Source organism: Labeo rohita, chromosome 16 (assembly GCF_022985175.1).
Source record: "Labeo rohita strain BAU-BD-2019 chromosome 16, IGBB_LRoh.1.0, whole genome shotgun sequence".
NCBI classification, from domain to species: domain Eukaryota; kingdom Metazoa; phylum Chordata; class Actinopteri; order Cypriniformes; family Cyprinidae; genus Labeo; species Labeo rohita.
Window position 1 is genome coordinate 36,022,690 of NC_066884.1, and position 18,362 is coordinate 36,041,051.

General features: G+C 34.3%; 1 protein-coding gene across 3 annotated transcripts; it reads right to left on the minus strand.

Moving 5' to 3' along the window:
- Nucleotides 1-428: 428 nt before the first annotated feature.
- fez2a (fasciculation and elongation protein zeta 2a) lies at nucleotides 429-16,182 on the minus strand. Of its 3 annotated transcripts, XM_051131675.1 has the most exons (9): nucleotides 15,843-16,182; nucleotides 13,788-13,896; nucleotides 13,589-13,705; nucleotides 11,323-11,455; nucleotides 10,989-11,239; nucleotides 10,061-10,141; nucleotides 9,546-9,621; nucleotides 9,375-9,440; nucleotides 429-2,933 (listed from the first exon to the last, which is right to left on the minus strand). In XM_051131675.1, exons 1-9 carry the CDS (start codon nucleotides 16,145-16,147, stop codon nucleotides 2,917-2,919), a joined length of 1,155 nt encoding a protein of 384 aa, XP_050987632.1. In that variant the 5' UTR covers nucleotides 16,148-16,182; the 3' UTR covers nucleotides 429-2,916. The 3 variants fall into 3 exon arrangements, with proteins under 3 accessions (XP_050987632.1, XP_050987631.1, XP_050987633.1); XM_051131674.1 differs by lacking the exon at nucleotides 429-2,933 and having other exon boundaries at nucleotides 8,060-9,440; XM_051131676.1 differs by lacking the exons at nucleotides 429-2,933; nucleotides 10,061-10,141 and having other exon boundaries at nucleotides 8,060-9,440.
- Between the last annotated feature and the right edge of the window lie 2,180 nt (nucleotides 16,183-18,362).

An 18,362-nucleotide genomic window follows, 5' to 3' on the forward strand; every position in this document is an offset into this window, starting at 1 on the left:
TAAATTGCAATAGTTTATACATATACAAAACTGTTAGACACATTATCAATAACCGTTTCTTGTTAATTTAACACAAAGAACAAACTAAATCTCTGAAATAACTGACAACTGATTGCTGTCTTGTAAGGAAACCAATTTAAAGGAATAGTTCACCCAAAAACAAACAATTTTTGCAGAGAATTTATACACTCTTTAGCCACCAAAGATGTAGAAGAGTTTGTTTTTTCATCAGAAGACTTGCTTACCTTACCAGTGGATCCTCTGCAGTGAATGGGTGCCATCAGAGTACACTTGTTCACTGGAGAAAGCAATATTATAGATAGAGGATTTTGGCCAAAAGCAATGGCTTGAAGTTGAAAATGTCTTAATGATGTACAAACACACAGCTTTTCTCTTCACAAGATGTTAACTGATGGACTGGAGTGGTGTGGATTACTTGTGGATTATTGTGATGTTTTTATCAGCTGTTTGGACACTCATTCTGATGGCACCCATTCACTGCAGAGGATCCATTGGTGAGCAATTGATGGAATGCTACATTTTTCCAAACTTATCTACATCTCGATAGCAAATGTTCATGTTTGGGTAAACTGTTGCTTTAACAGACACACAAGCAGATCTTACATTCAAACACCGGCACTGTAACACAATCTCACCAGCATGTAGATTTGTTTAATAAGGCGTAATGTGTCTCAAGTCTAGATACTGTAACTCTCCAGTCTGTTTCATGCAGGCCGGATGGCTGGTCAGTGCTGTGCATAGTTTCAAACACGCAACCTTAACAGCAAAATGTAACAGAGTAAAGCTCTTTTAGAGTTGGGTTTGTGAGTGAATTGATGTTTAGTGACGTAAGGCATTATCAGCTGATTCACTCACTAGAGTTCAATCAATCTGAGCAAAACAACACACATTTAAGAGAACAGTAAGTGCACATGTTACAGGACATCTAATCAACCCTTAGGATTGAAGCTACAACACCCCATGATGAGCTCACAGTAATACAGCATGCTTCAGTGGTTCTCAGCTGGTTTTACTTCAGAACCAGGACCGCAACTGCAATAGATATTAATGATTAGAGATGGCCACATTGTCCCCTTAAATACTGTAAATTCTTGCACTGATCTGCTGCAGTCCATTTCACAGTGCTCTGATTGCTGTTAGGATGATAGAAAGGTTTATAAGTGACATGTTTAGGTTGGTCCAACAGTGCTAGTCAAAGTCTAAATGACTGAGATGGCCAATCAAATCAAAGTAGGTGGGGTTTACTGTTCACAGCAAGAATTCCACAGTGAAGCGTCCTGCAGTTTTTTCATGTTGAAAGAGAGTGAGGTAAGATGGAAAAAAAAATTAATATTTATATTTAATATTTATGTAATATTATACATAACGAATATTAATATTATGACAGAAATGTTGAATGACTGACAGTAATATGCAGGGAAGCAAACTACTCAACTTATTTTTTTTCATATACAGCCATTTTGATTTGAAAATATTGTATGATTTATGCACTTGATGTAATTCCTAAATGAATGTGACGAGAGAGAAAACTTTTTGCTTTTTTGACATATTAGGCATACAAGTAAAAGTAAATATGTTTATTTTATTTTTTTTTGCAAATAGTTTAAAATGATAATGTAGAATTAGACAAATAATTCCAATATTGTATTTTTTCATGCTTTGTTTAAAAAAATAAAAATAAATAATTCTCCCAATGTTTAAACCATGGTTGTTTACAAATTACAAAACAGTGCCAAAATTGTTTATCATGCAAAAGTAACTGAATTAATAATACCATGAACTGCATACTCCCATATGTCAAATTATTAAAACTGGCACCATCATAGTCAGTAAAGATCAGTGGGGATTTGTACTTTGTAAATGTAATTTTATATACACATATATAAAAATTTAGATTTAAATTTTGTGAAATCAAATTTAATGATTGATATTACAACATTATATAGTATTTTATTAAAATATTAAGCATTATTTTTTATATTTTAATATATATGTGAAATATTTATAATGTCAAATTATTAACATGATATGAGCACAAGTGTCACATAGTGTATAAGTTACATTATTTGTATGCTATTTGAATTATTTTTTTAATAAAATAATTATATATATGTATATGTATGTATGTATGTATGTATGTATACACACATTATTTTATTATTATTATGTATTTATTAGAACAGGCCAGCAGCTCATTTTTGGTTTGTGAGCTGAAAACCACTGATTTAGATCATGCAGTACATGGATAAACTGCTGCTTATCCTGGGATGGTAAAAACTTTACTAACCTACCATTAGTATATTAATACTGCCTACCTTATTTTCACAGAAGTGGCCATTTGTATCTTGAATGAGTGAGGCTTCTGGTGTCATTTGCTTCCAGTTATTTTAGCCCTTAAAAACAGTCCATTATGCAGTTTGATATGTCAAACTAGTATTTATCATATTATTTTTATTTATTTGCAGTCATAAACTCACTGGATTGTAGTGCAAATAGTTTTACTGTTAACTGCATTTTGTTATTCTTCTACTTATTTACCTATACCAGCTAATGAATCAGAAGTCTCACACATTCACAGTAAACAGCTTACTAAGTTGCAAAATAAGGTGGACGTTTACACTGAGACAAGCCCTACAACCCAGATTTGGATTTGTTCTCCACTCACTGAACACACAAACCTGCAAACACACAAACACTGAATACTGCAAACTGCCATGTGCTGTAAAACATGCAAAATACAGACCATCACATCAGAACAGAAGAACTGAGTCCTGCATCTGAAGTCAAACACTTCATGCAGTGAGAAGAAGATCAAATCTGAGGAACACAGTGAGTACATTTCTCCAGAGACGCTTCAAGCTTCAATCTGCATGAGAACACAGAAGAGACGTGCCTCTAGGTGGGGCAGAGCACTGAAAAAGAAATATCATGATCAAAATCTAATCAAACTCATAAATCAAGAAAGAAACTAAAGGAGAATTTCTTAGGAATCTAAATGTGCTTTTTCCATACAACGGTTGACAGTGTTCATGTCTGACAAGATCCTAAAAGAATAAAAACAAAAAAACTAAAACTATAATGGACTGACATGGTGCCCCGATTTTGAACTTCCAAAATGCAGTTTAAATGCGGCTTCAAATGATCCCAAATGCGGTTGTAAATGATCCCAGCTGAGAAAGAAGGGTCTTACCTAGCGAAACGATTTTTTCATGAAAAAAATTTAATACATTTTAATCTCAAACGCTCGTCTTGTCTCACTCTGCCTGTTTTCAGTTCATGACAGTTAGGGTATGACGAAAAACATTTTTGTTAAGGGTGTTTGATCTTCTTTGCATGTTCACTTTGCAAAGACTGGGTCAGTACTTCTGCAGCGATGTAGGATGATTTTGAAATGGTTTTTGAAGTTGAGGGAGAAAATACGATCAGAGTTTTTCGACATTTCGACAACTGGAACTGTCTTGAGTCAGAATACACAGAGTTCAGGGAGAGCAAGACAAGACGAACATTTGAGAACAAAAAGTATTTAAATTGTATTTTTTTTAAATAAAAAAAGTAACCAGATCGTTTCGCTAGATAAGACCCTTCTTTCTCGGCTGGGATCGTTTACAACCGCATTTGGGATCGTTTGAAGCCGCATTTAAACTACATTTTGGAAGTCCAAAATCGGGGCACCATATTAGTCCATTACACTCATTACACTCCAAAGTGCACTTTTTTTTGGTGGCGGTGTTTTTTTGTTCTTCAATAAATCAATGCCTATTGGTCACCCTTTACGTTTTCTGCCTGTTTTACAAATATTTAGCCAGTGAGAGGTATTAAACGAGTTTGTGAAATCTTGTTGGATCTGTTCAAACTGTCAGTCAAACCTCATAACTCCACCCCCTCTCTCTTAACGAAATGAAATAAGCTCCACAGCAGCTGAGCTGAACAAAGTCTTGTGAGGGTAAATAATAATTTTGTTGTTTGAAAAAGTACAGCATTTTCTTTATGCAAGAAACACAATGTCTATAAAGGCTCATATTTTATGTATTTGAGGTCTGAGACATGTGGGACTGGAGAGACAGGGCTAGCGTTTGCCATCTAGTCTATAGCCAATACACTTAAATAGCCTGTGCATACAGTAGCATTTCATCTCAAATTGAGATTTTGGCTAAATGTATTTTACAACAGAAAAAACTGAGCACCCATATAGCTACAAACAAACTTTGTAACCTGTTTGTAAAACGTAACCGTTTTAATGAGGGACAAAATGCGCATTTGCACACAATCGCTGGTCAAAATCCCTGTAACTGCATTTGAGTTTGACACAAAGCGACCGAGTGATTGTCTTCACCTAAATATATTTCTAGAAAAATTCTTCTTTGATTTATGATTGCTGATACACTTAATTTATTAACATTTAAACCATATTATATGGTCGCATGGTTCATGTTTACACTGTTAATACACAGGTATTCTCTAGCTAGCTCATTTCTTAATCTAGTACTCTATACCCTTCGCTTGTCTTTACATGAATAAACATAGTAAAACATGGTTTTAAGTAATGTTTTCGTAACTAAAAAAAAACATTACAAAATCAGATCACAGTGAAATCTTCATATTTTGTGTATAGCCTATATATATATAGGATTAGGACAGGGAGCTCTGGTACAATTTAAACTTTTCACTGTAACTTTTCACAATATTTTATTATTATTATTTATTTATTTTTTTTTTTTTACTGCTGGCTTATTTTAGACCTTAATGAGACCAACATCCCTGGTCCTTAAAGGAACACTCCACTTTTTTTGAAAATAGGCTCATTTTCCAACTCCGTTTTCGAATCCATTCAGCCGATCTCCGGGTCTGGCGGTAGCACTTTTAGCGTAGCTTAGCGTAGTTTATTGAATCTGATTAGATCGTTAGCATCTTGTGAGTAAATTATTTGTAAATTGTTGTTCTGGAAGTGGAGTTCTCCTTTAAAATATTTTAATTGCGTTATTTTTTCGTAACTAATTAATCAAGTTAATGCGATAAACTGACAGCCCTAATCAAAATATAAAAAAGGTTGAACTGTTGCATGGGAGATTCCTGAGAAATTCTCCTTCTACATTACTGGTCGAAAGTTTGGAATAATTTCTGCCATAGACTCTGCTATAGACATACACAGGAGTTTACTGCATGAAATTGAACAGCAGCGACCGTTACCAGGTACATCTAGGAGGAGGCTGTAACTAGCAGAGAAATGTTATTAGTTGCTATAGTAACGGCAGGTAGACACATAAAGCAAACACAGGCACAGTATGATCTAAATGCTCATTACTCATTGAGTTGGAACTTACTCAATAACTGCTCATTAACTAAACCTCTTACAAACCTCACAACAACAGAGAGATCATGGAGGAGGAGATGATGATGATGATGGAAGATGAAGGATCTGAGATCTTAGTAGATGCCATGCAGGCACTGAACAGCTTAAATGTGAGCAAAGCAAAATCATTTTACATTAAAATAAATTTTGTGATGATTAGTTAGGCTTTGCTTTTGCCTACAGTAGAACAATCACTATTGTGTTGTGCACCATTCAGAATTGAATTGAGAGCAAATAAGATGTAGATCTGTAATCTGTAAAATCACTGAATGTAAATGTATGTGCAAAATTAACTAAATACCATAAAAGAAACGAGCAGAAGAATGACGCTGAAGTAAACATCCAAAGCTAATCCACTGACTCTAAATAAACGCTTTCTAAATATACTTTTTAATTCATTATTTTATAATATTTAAGTGTTATACAAAACTGGCTGAGTAGACACTGCCAAAATGAGCTCCTTTTCTATTGTGTATTGGATATATCAGTTTTGTTTTGTTGCTATGTTACAAATTACTCTACACTTTCATTTTTGCTCTCTTTCATGAAAAACGGCAATAACTGCAGAGCTGACATTATCCAAAATTACATCTCACCAGTACAGGGACACCTTAGCTGGTGACCTTAACAGTAAATTATCTGTCAATTTTTGTTCTGGAAATGGACTTCTCCTTTAATGCACTATGGGCTTTTCCAATATATATTTATCATTTTGATGTCAATAAAGTTATGGCAAAATCATTCATGACTATTTACAGAATATTGTGAAACTTGTGTTAGACTAATGAAACTCCTTAAAGGATTACTTCAGTTCCTGAATAAAACATTTCTGATCATTTACTCACCCCCATGTCATCCAGGATGTTCACGTCTTTCTTTCTTAGGTCAAAAAGAAGTTTTTAAGGAAAACATTCCAGGATTTTTTTTTCCATATAGTGGACTTAAGTAGGTTGAAAGGTCTAAATTTCAGTTTCAATGCAGCTTCAAAAGGCCCTACATGATCACTACTGATCGACCGATATTGATTTTTTATAACCGATACCAATTCTTTACATGTTTATGTGCCCGATGACCGATATGCAGAACCAATATTTATTTAGTTTTATAAAGTAAATAAATGACTGAGTCAATTAAGTCCATACTTCACTTTGATTTTTCCTCCTTAAAAAACTTTTTATTTATAGATTTTTTTATTTATAAAATGCATCAGCTGCAACACTAAGCAAAACAAATGTAGAATGTCTAATGTTTTCAAATGGAGAAAATAAATAAAGGACAGGAGTCATATCAACTTCATTTTTAAACTACAGTTTATAAGCTGTTTAATATAAAGAGTGAAGAAGAGCTCACTGGATAATGTTAATTCACTGAAAAACGTTCTCAGAAATTGTGGAATATAACAAACAAAACATCGTATTTTATTGCATTTCTAAACTGGTATGTTATATAAGAATCACCAATATTTTGTCGTTCTAGATTCTGACAATGCGCTGTCTACACAGAACTACACAATTACAGCTAAGAAAGTTCTTTACCTGTGCATGCCATTGTTGTTTTCTTGTCTCCCCTCAGATGCACTGAAACGGCAATCCTGCCGGTAATTCTCCAAACACCCATAATATGGCGCCGTTTATCGGTTTTATCGGTGAATCCGATATTACAAAACCGATAACCGATTATGGTAAAGTGCTTAAAATATCAGAAAAAATATCGGTAAATCAGTCGATGTCTAATGATCCCAGTTGAGGAATAAGGGCTATGTAACTGTGTGAAGTTGAACTAGTGCAAGACAAGCATTTGTGGTTAAAAACTATACAAATTTTAACTTTTTTTTTTTTTTTTTTTTTTTGAAAATGACCGATTGTTTCACCCTTATTCCTCAGCTGGGATCGTTCAGAGCTCTTTGAAGCTGCATTGAAACTGCAGTCTGGACCTTCAACCCATTGGCCACCACAGCAGTCCACTATACGGAAAAAAATCTGGAATGTTTTCCTCAAAAACCTTCATTTCTTTTCGACTAAAGAAAGAAAGACATGAACATCTTGGATGACATGGGGGTTGGTAATTTATCAGGAAATTTTCATTCTGGAAGTGAAAGAGAAACTGTTTAATTCCTTTTCCTGTCAATCCAGTTCAACATCCTTACTTGACGAATTCAATTTAAAATCAGACACACATGAACTGAACAAAGCCAATATAGTGCTGCAGTGATGAGGCCTCTTTGTAGGCCGAAACCTGGAAACAAGCATTTTTGCACAAGGATTTTTTAAATGGGTTTTTGGTTAAAAACCTGAAATAAGGTCTGTGGTTAATACAAGCTATTTCCAAGTTATTTTCTAATATAAGATTTTTTCTTTTACTTGATAAAATGGGACTACAGAGGTTTTCAAGACATGAAACATCATCACACCGAACAGATAAACTCATACTCATTAGAACTTTCACAGCCTCATGTAATATGTGACCCTGGACCACAAAACCAGTCATAAGTATCACGGGTATATTTGTAGCAACTGCCAAAAATACATTGTATGGGTCAAAATCATCATTAGGATATTAAGTACAGATCATGTTCCATGAAGATACTTGGTAAATTTCCTACTGTAAATATATCAAAACTTCATTTCTGATTAGTAATATGCATTGCTAAGAACTTCATTTGGACAATTTTAAAGGCGATTTTCTCAATTATTATTTTTTTTTTTTTTACACCCTCAGATTCCAGATTTCAAAATTGTTGTATTTTGGCCAAATATTGTCCTATCCTAACAAACCATACATCAATGTAAAGCTCAAAAATGTATAAATGTACAAATCAATTTTAATTTAAAAAATAGACCCTTATGACTGATTTTGTCCTGGGTCACATATAATTGCACTTTTGCAGACTGTTCTAACTAAATGTTTATGAACAAAGACTGAAAGAGCTGTCAAAAGCTTAACTGTAGTAAAGTCATGTGACCATGGTGTAGTATTTTCATAAAATTTGTGTTCATTTGTGAAGATTATCATGATGAACAAAACATGTAAGAAGCAAAGACTTTTGTTGGTCAGAGCTTATTTTCTGTAATAATCCAAAAGCCAATGAAAAAAAAATCCTACTGGATTTTTGTTGGGTGAATCAGGGTGATATAAACTTACAGTTTGGCCAACAAAAATACATCATCGCTGCAGTGCCCTATTCTTAAAGGAGAAGTTCACTTCATTGCCATCTAAGATGCTCATGTCTTTCTTTCTTCAGTCATCAAGAAATTATGTTTTCTGAGAAAAACATTTCATAATGTGGACTTCTTTGGTGCCCGCAAGTTTTAACTTCAGCTAAATGCAGCTTCAAAGGGCTCTAAACAATCCCAGCCAAGGAAGAAGGGTCTTATCTAGCAAAACGATCAGTTATTTTCTACAAAGAATTACAATTTATATTTTTTTTTACCTCAAACGCTAGTTTTGTTTAGGTCTGCCTAAACAAGTTTTCGGTTTTTGTACAGTTAGTGTATGTCATCTCATTTTCTCCTCCAAGTTCTACATCGCTGTTTGATCTTCTCTGCATGTTCACTTTGTAAACACTGGGTCGGTACTTGTGCAGCGATGTACGATGATTTTGATGATGGAGGAGAAAATGAGATGGGTTTTTCGACATAGCCTAACTGTATAGAACTGGAATACACAGAGGTCAGGCAGAGCTAGACAAGACGAGCGTTTGAGGTTAAAAAGTATATAAACTGTAAAAAGATAAGACCCTTCTTCCTTGGCTGGGATTGTTTAGAGCCCTTTGAAGCTGCATTTAAACTGCATTTTAGAAACTCAGGGGCACCATAGAAGTCCACTATATAGGGAAAAATCGTGAAATGTTTTACGCAAAAAACATCATTTCTTTACAACTCAAGAAAGAAAGACATGAACGTCTTAGATGACAAGGGGGTGAGTACATTATCTGTCAATTTTTATTCTGGAAGTGGACTTCTCCTTTAAATTGCATGCTTTTCTGTTTGTGGACTGTTGTTACCTTTAAGGATGTAGTCTGTGAGGAGGCTTGGGACTTTATCGCTGTCATCTCTCATGGCTTCTAAAACTGTAGGAAAGCATTCATACATCATGATCTGGTATGTATATGCTACTAACAACCTGTAGCAGTAATAACAAGGTATTCATGTTCAATAAAAGCACTGAGTCTCACTTTTGGTAAAAATCTGAAGGTCTTGAAGTGATGGTGGTCCATCTTTTCTCTCGTAAGGGATGACTGTTGTTACATACTGAATAAAAGCAGAGATGATAGGGGTTAAACAAGCCATCACATTACATCACAGACAGACATGGTGTGTCTCAAAACATCTGCACAGTCTTGGAAAATTACTACTTAGCACTTTTTAAAATGCATAATCTCATTATACAAAACATTTCTGCAATCAGGGTAGTATTTTGTGGTCCAGAAACAATGAATATCTTCATCTCTGTCTCAGCTACATTTTCAAGATGAATGTCATTTTTCACTGATTCTGGCACAATACAGCATCATTTTGCACCTAATAGTCCAAAATAGTCTTGGGATTGACAGCATGCCTATAATGCCCAAAAAAGATAACAGGTATCCAGCTTACAAGATTTTTTCAGATAATGCATTAGATATGAATTTTATGAGTAGATTCGACACTCCCAGAAGAGCAGAAAAGAGAAAGCGGAAGATATAGCCACCTGTTTCTCCCCGCCCCCATTGCCAAAAGTGTGGCGAAACCCATTCTGAATGGCAGTAGAGATTCCCTCCACGCTGAAGCGCTACAAGCACACAACAGAAGAAAGAAGAGAAAGAGAGAAAACGGGACAGAACAGAATGAAAAGGAAATCAAATCACATCAGCTGCAGCAAGAGATAATCGAGGAAGAAGGAAGGGCTCTATTTACTCTATTTAGATCTAGGATTGACATACATCTCAGATGTGTTTCCAGACAAGTGGACATTTGGTCAAATATGGTAAACTAAAGCTCAAACACGCTTGATTGATGCAAAAGAACCAATTAAGAAAGCAAAGTTGAGCCTGTTTACCATTTTTTATGTGATATGTATGTGCGATGATCAGTGCTTATATGTGAGTAAAAGCTTCAATTAAATCAGTTTATCATATGTGAAGTGATCATGTCTGTTCAGAAGACTTGGATTAAACTGTTTGGCTCAGATTACATTTACAATGTCTTGACGATGAACCTAGACAATTTGTTTGCGTTGATGTTAATGAGAGGATGGGAAATTTTAAGAAAATATAAAAAAACATTTTATGGGTTTGAATTACGTCTTTAAATTCTGTCAACATTTATTCACCAAACAGATTGACTTCCATAGCAAGGGAAAAAAAATATTATGGAAGTCAATGGGGACCAGAACAACATCTTTCAAAATATATTTTATGTTCAGCAAAAGGACTGGAACAACCTTTAAAAGTCCCTTTAAAAGTGTATTTTGAAAGCTTTCTTTCCACTGAAAAAAACACATTATGGAAAGCCAAACAGCCCAAAACTGACCAGTGCATGAAAAAACAATAGTTTTGCCTGTAGTGTCTTGCCTTAAGAAAATAAACAGGGTCAATTTTGACCAACCTCAAGAGAAAAAAAAACATAATGCTACTCACAGAAGACGGCAGCCTCTCTGATCCAGACACGTTCTTCACTTTCCTCTTCTTTCTCAGCATCTCTCGGTGGACCTTCTGCCGGTTCTGTACGTCTATGAGAACCGAGATGAAGCTGTTCTTCACCTCCTTCTCAAAATCCAGCTCATCCCTGACGGCCAGGTGCTGGACCAGCTCCTCTGAATAGCCGCGTATGGCCGTCTCCACGTCCTCCAGCTCATCGTTCAGCTCCAGCAAAGACATCAGCCTCACTCCTGCACAGAGAGAGACAGAGAGAGCACACGCTCAGACACGCTTTCAGCAGCCTTGAACTTGGCCTCCAGAAGGACGTACTCACTTTCCTCGTAGATCTGGCTGCTGTGAGATCTCTGGCTCTTCTGAGAGATGAACGTGAGGTCTGAGTGTGGACCGATCTGCTCCGATTCCATCTCTGGGGAGTCCTGCATGAGCTCCTCTATCTCCTCAATCACCTAAAAATAAAATTTTATTTTAGATAGACAGTTAGATTAGATCAAAAATACAGTATAAACTGTACTATTGTGAAATATTATTGCAATGTAAAATAACTGTTTCTATTTTAACGTATTTTAAAATGTAATTTATTCCTGTAATAGCAAAGCTGAATTTTCAGCAGCCATTACTCCAGTTTTTAAAACAAGATTTAATAATTTTATTTAAAGCTGCAGACCGTACATTTTGGCACTCTAGCAGTTAATAAACAGAACTGTAAGTGTTTTGCAGAAGAACATTCTAGCCAGAGCTACTTCTCTCTATTTAGTCTAAAATAGTCAGAATATAAAAACGTATTATAGGTGTACTGTAATGATTCAGGATAATACAAAAAAAATGGAAAATGGATTCATGATGTACTTGCTTGTTATATTAATTTTGTCAATTTTGAACACAACAAAGTTACAGACTGCAGCTTTTAGTTTGTTTAATTTAAGTTTTTCATAATTTTTGTTAAATATTCTTGATACTTTTAGGGCTCTGTTAAATTTTTTATTTTTTTCCCCCATACTGCATTTTTTTTATTTTTATAGAAGTATTTTTGAATTTTTCTTTCACAAATCAGACTTTCTCAAAACTGTGTTTATATCTCACAATTCAGAGAAAAAAAACTTTTTTTTTTTTTTTTTATTCTGTTGCAAAAACAGGCTTACGTAATAATTTCCCAAATTATTATATATGAGCGTTTGACATTAAAAGTATATAAATTGTATTATTTTTATGAAAATAACAGATCGTTTCACTAGATAAGACCCTTCTTCCTCAGCTGGGATCGTTTACAACCGCATTTGGGATTGTTGGAAGCCGCATTTAAACTGCATTTTGGAAGTTCAAACTTGGGGCACCATATCAGTCCATTATATGGAGAAAAATGCTGAAATGTTTCCCTCAAAAAACATAATTTCTTTACGACTGAAGAAAGAAAGAAAGACATGAACATCTTGGATGACAATGAGGTGAGTATATTATATGTGAATCCTTGTTTTGGAAGTGGACTTCCCCTTCAAATAGCATGACAAACACATTATTGTAAGACATATTGTTTGTATTTCGCTATAAAACGTACAGAATTTTAAAGCTGAGACTTTGGGATTTCTCCCGGTGCTCCCAATCCAGGCCATCCGCATGCGAAATAGGCTGTAACTCTCAAAATATTATACGTTTAATCTTGTAATTGCTACAAATTATTTTTTGTAATTTTGACTTTATACCCAAAACATTTAGACTTCATTGTTTAAACATTTCGACATTATTCTCATAATATTTCGACTTTATTCTTGTAATATTCCAACTTTATTCTCATAATCTTAGATTTTTTTTTTTATGTAGCACTAAAACGCCTTCATACTTTCATAACTGTTCAACCATTTGAGATCACTATTTGCTTGGATAACATTTTACATTGTTTTCTGGTTATTTTTGACTCTTCAGCTCTTTGAATGAACTGAATTTTCTGTTTTCTGGACAGGAGTGAGGAGTAAGGTGCAGTCGTCACTAGGGATGTCACAATACTCAATATAATATCGAACCGTTCGGTACGACATCCACGGTTCAATATGCGCTTGTGAATTGCGCTTTTTCAGTTTGCAGTGTGTGCCTGTGATTTCACGTGCTGAGATTAGAAAACGCCTCCCCATTAATATTTGAAAAAGCAAAACATGAAGAGCATCTTCCATTCTAATGAAATGCAATGATAAACCTTTGTCCAAGAAAAGAGAACATTATAACTTATTTTTACTTCACAGCATCAGTCGAGTGTTATATCGTTATATCTTATTTTTATTCAGTTACAGCAATAGCGATGCCTTTATCCATATTAGAGAAGCTGGAACGGAACATAATCAGTGCTACTTCTTTGGCGCATATGTGGATTTTCTGCACGAGGGTGTCCAGTATGAATAAAACCCATCCTATTTTGCATAAAAATTGGAAAAATAATACCTCTCAACAAAGTATTCTGTTGTTAATTAGATGCAAAAAAACACTCTGATTTGGCAAGCTATCAGAACCAAACCGAACCAAAAACCATGGTTAAAAACCGAGGTACGTATTGAACTGTGGACTAACTGTATTGTTGCATCCCTAGTCGTCACCTGTTCAGCAGTGAGCAGCGGTTCATCATTGATACAGGACACGATGATGGAGTGCATGTCCATCTGCTCCCTCAGGTCCTCATCATCAGACAGATCCAGGTTCACACTCTCCATCCGCTGATGAAATGAGACAGAGTAAGTGTTAATGTGATCTGAATGCTGTCATTGGGTGGATACAGGTTCCAGGCTGTAGACTCACCGGTCTGTCATCAATGCTCAGCGTTGAGAGGTGAAGTGAGCGGGCTTTAGACTGACTCCAGTCCACCGGCATGACATTGCCATAGTTATCGGTCAGAGCGTTCCAGATCCTGCATGGAGGCGAGAGAGTCTATAACCAAAACCCCACTCACACACAGAAGACAGCCTTCCTCACACAAAGAGCCAATAACCCTTAAAAAGCATGTAGCTATAAAACGTTTTCAAGCTTATTCACATGTCTAATTTGGTCAAAAAACATTTAGTCACACTTAAAAATGTCTGAATGTCACTGCATTAAATATTTCAGCTGAATTTATTTAATTATTTATTTGTTTGTTTTATAAAAACCTAGTAGATTAAGAAGAAAGTTTAGGAGGAAGGAACCAGGACTCAGAAGCCTGTTTCCTTGGAATGGTCCATATTTAAATAAATGAAAACAATTCACTACCGTTCAGAAGTTTTTGATAATGTAAATTGATAATGTTTTTGAAAGAAGTCTCTTCTGTTCACTATAGGCTGTATTTGTTTGATTTTAAAAATACAGTAAAAACAGTAATATAGTGAAATATTATTATTCCTACTTAAAAAAAGCTGTTTTTCATTTGAGTGCCTGTTAAAATGTAATTGCTGTAATCAAAGCTGAATTTTCAGCATCATTACTTTAGTCTTCAGTGTCACATGATCTTTCTGAAATCATTGCAATATGCTCATTTGCTGCTCAAGAAACGTTATTATCAATGTTGTATTTTTGTAAAAGCCATGCTACTTAATGTACAGAATTATCTAAAGAACATAAAGTTCAAAAGAACAGCATTTATTTGAAATAGAAATATTTTGTAACATTATATATATATATATATATATTTTTTTTTTTTCATTTAAAACAAATCTGACCCCAAACTTTTAAACGGTTGTGTACATGCATTCATACCTAAAAATTATCTTGACCAGATGTAATTCAGCCAAATAATAATGATATTGATTATTATCTTCCATGTTCATGCAATATCAGATTCAATATTAAAATATTAAAATAACACCTACAAACAAGTATCAAGTGACACCTGCAAACAGATGATGCTAGAACTAACTTTACTTTTCTGGACTATTTTTGCAAAAGAGTAGAATTCTTTTAAAAATGATCTTCATGCAGCTTTTTCCAGTCACCATGTCAGAAATGATAATAGAAATAAAAAGAACCATTGAAAAAAAGCACAGCTCTTTGTTGCCTTTTTTCTGATCACATATTTTAGTAATCATTAAATCAAATCATTAATTTAAATTAGGTATCATTCAAAAGCTTAAACACTCAAAATTCATTCTGTGAAATCCATTTTGAAATTGGACATTGTGTTACCATGGAAATTGTACTTTAAGCCTTTAAGTTGGCCCCTCCCCTAGTAGGCGGTGTCAAGTGTCATATACAAATCTTACTATGATATTTTCTAATCAAAACTTATGAACAATGACAAAACACATATAGTTGGTTCTATAATGCAAGGTTCAATATTTGGTGTTTATTTTGGCTTTATATTTTATAGCAATTTTAGTTTCCAAAATATTTTGTCAAATATTTATTTTATATAAAATAAAAAATATGTTAGTACATTTACAGTAAACTTAATATAAAGCTGTTTTTTACACTTTTTTTGATACATGTTTTACACTTTCATTGTTTTAAATGCTTTCACTTCTGCAATAATAATGTAACTATATAATTAAACTATTACTGTACAGCTGTTTCCTTCCTGTTCATGCCTGTACGCATGAGACACAGTAAACAACATCCTCAGTCACGTGACCTCCGCTGATGCACAGGAATTCTTCACACTAACCATTCCTAACCAGTTATAACTAATAATCAAACACTTAGCTATCAGCAAGATATGATCTGTGAACACTGCACAATATGAACCATGATGCATTACATTTTAAACCGTTAAAGCATCCTGTCATGCACTCATTAGTCGCCGTTACAAAATGTCTTCATCGGTCCATTGATGAAAATAACCGTGATGTACATTAATTACGCTAACGCGTGCTTTTGTTTACTCACTCATCGCATTTTAGGGTCGTGTCCTCATTTATCGGCGTCACTGGATTGATTGCGTCCGGGTTTGAGTCTATATTTTGGAAGCATAATTGTAACTTCTCGTCGAAGTGTCTGATCGTGTCCTCCGCGGATGTGTAAGAGCTCGTCTCAAGCCCGTTCTCGGGGTCTGAAATTCCATCCAGCAGCAGCGCCATCTCTTCGGCGTTCACATGGACCCGCTCCAGATGAATATCCCGTCCCGTTCCGCCCTTGAATTCGTTGAAATTTTGCCACTCATCATCATCTCTCCGCGTTGAAGGCTCCGCCATAACTGCAACTCGAGAGCTGTGCTCGGTTCGGACCAAATTACGAACCCTACTACGGCGAAAGCGTACCTCATGAATATTAATTAGAACATACTTGCAGTGCGTAGAAACCTTCCAGCTGCGTACACTAATTAATATTAATATAGTTCATTTAACGTATACTTTGCAGCCAATTAGTTAAACCAAAGCCGCTTTGAAGGTATAATAATAATAAATAATTTCTGGTTGAACCCGTTGAATGAACCTCACGTTGCGTAATTAATATTAATGAGCGAATCCTTTACCATAGTAAGATTGTAGGAATGTAAATCATAACGGTTCTTAAATATTTGATGGAAATGGATTATCAGTGGTTGAAATATCAGTGTATGTACTTAACAATGCATCGAGGCATTTTAGTTGTATAAACATTAATATTTTGCGGTTATGTATATTAAACATATTTAAAATATTAAAAATATCCAGTAATACAGGATACGCCAAAAACACAGTTTGGAAAATGGATTTATGATGTACTCGCTTATTATATAAATGTTGTACATTTAAAACACAAAAAGTGACTGATTGTAGCTTTTAGTTTGTTTAATTTAAGTTTTTAATAATTCTTGTTAAATTTTCCTGATACTTTTAAGGCTCTATTTTTTTATTTCCAGACTGCGTTTTATTTTTATAGAAGCCCGTTTCAGCCATTAAATATAATAAAATGTGTCAAATAAATAACCAGATTTAAATAACTAGTTTATGTACAGCAATGAAAATAAATGCCTTTTTATAATAAATATTTGAATTGATCGTATTTATGCAATAATGAAGAAAAAAACTTTAACCCTGCATTTTTTATGTCTAAATATGTTTTAGACAGAAGGTCAAGTTTCTACTGATCCGATTTGTAAATGAACCGTTCTTTTGTGTCGAATCTTTTCAATCAATCGTTTGAAACTGTTCACAAAACGATTCACGAATCGCATTGAATCAGTCTGAGTAGTTGTCGAAATCACTGCCCTGATAATCGTTGTATTTATTTATTTATTTATTTATTTGGTCCGCTTTGTAATGAGTCGTGAACCGTTTAGTGAGAATTTGACAACTCGAATTAGTGAATTTGAATTTATGAATAAAAAAAAAATAGCAAAAATAAAACAATGATGTTTTTGTATGGCGGATTTAAATACGTCCAAAGCAATTTTAGGCAAATTATTTATACATTTTTAAATATCTGTTTATTAATTCATTCATTTTTGATGGTAGTTACGTTTTTGACCGTATTATGATTACATTTTTTTAATTTTAAGTTTACTGAGGCGTGCTGTGTATTTCATTCAAACCATAGAAGTACAGTATCTTGTGAGTAGTGTTGGGGAGTAACTAGTTACATGTAACGGAATTACATAATTTAATTACAAAATAAATGTAATTGTAATTAGTTACAGTTACTGAAAAAAATATGTAATTAAATTACAGTTACTTTTGGGGATTACATCTGAATTTCTTCACGCACCCAGCTCTAAAATGAGACACCAATGTTTCAGGAGTTTAGGACACAGAATAGGACACATGCTTATTTTAAAATCTATTTTTTATTTCCTATTTGGGTTTATGCATAAACTTTTTTAAGATTGTTTTTTCCAAGGCATTGTTAGATGTTCGTGTTTTCTGTCATAACATTTGATGTCAAACCCAGTGTCATAGCTATTAAACTATTTCTTGTTATGATGTTATTTATGTTATGATCTTGTTATGACATATAGCGCAACTGCGCTCACGGTGACCCGAGTTCGATTCCCGTCTCTAGGGCCTTTGCCAATCCCGCTCCCCTCTCTCCTCCCAGCTCTTTCCTGTCATCTCTCTACTGTCCTATCACAATAAAAGGCATAAAAGCCCAAAAATATAAGTGAAAAAAAAAAAAAAAGAAATTTGTGGTGGCTGTGCTTTAAATTAAATGATTACACAGCTCAGACTCATTCGTGGCAAATTAAGTCAGCGCTATATGCTTGATAAGTTTTCTTTGCGGAAGCTTTGCATTTGGTTAGCTAATAAAATATTAATGCTTAATTCAATATTATGTGGACAATTTCTTAATTCTGTCATCCTGGTATCGTGGACTTGCTCTGTTGTTTCATACAAACGCAGCTGCTGCCATTTTTTTTTTTTTTTTTGTACACTGTAATGGATTATAAGAACTAACAAACTAGTACTGCTACTTAATTATTTATGTGGT

Bases quoted from the DNA above. Each gene is read 5' to 3' on its own strand.
- fez2a (XM_051131674.1), bottom strand. From the start codon at position 16,147: ATGGCGGAGCCTTCAACGCGGAGAGATGATGATGAGTGGCAAAATTTC. The intron at 11,240-11,322 runs GTGAGTACGTCC...CTCTCTGTGCAG, and splicing joins CAGCCAGATCTACGAGGAAA to GAGTGAGGCTGATGTCTTTG. The intron at 10,142-10,988 runs GTGAGTAGCATT...GTGTGCTTGTAG, and splicing joins CAGAGAGGCTGCCGTCTTCT to CGCTTCAGCGTGGAGGGAAT.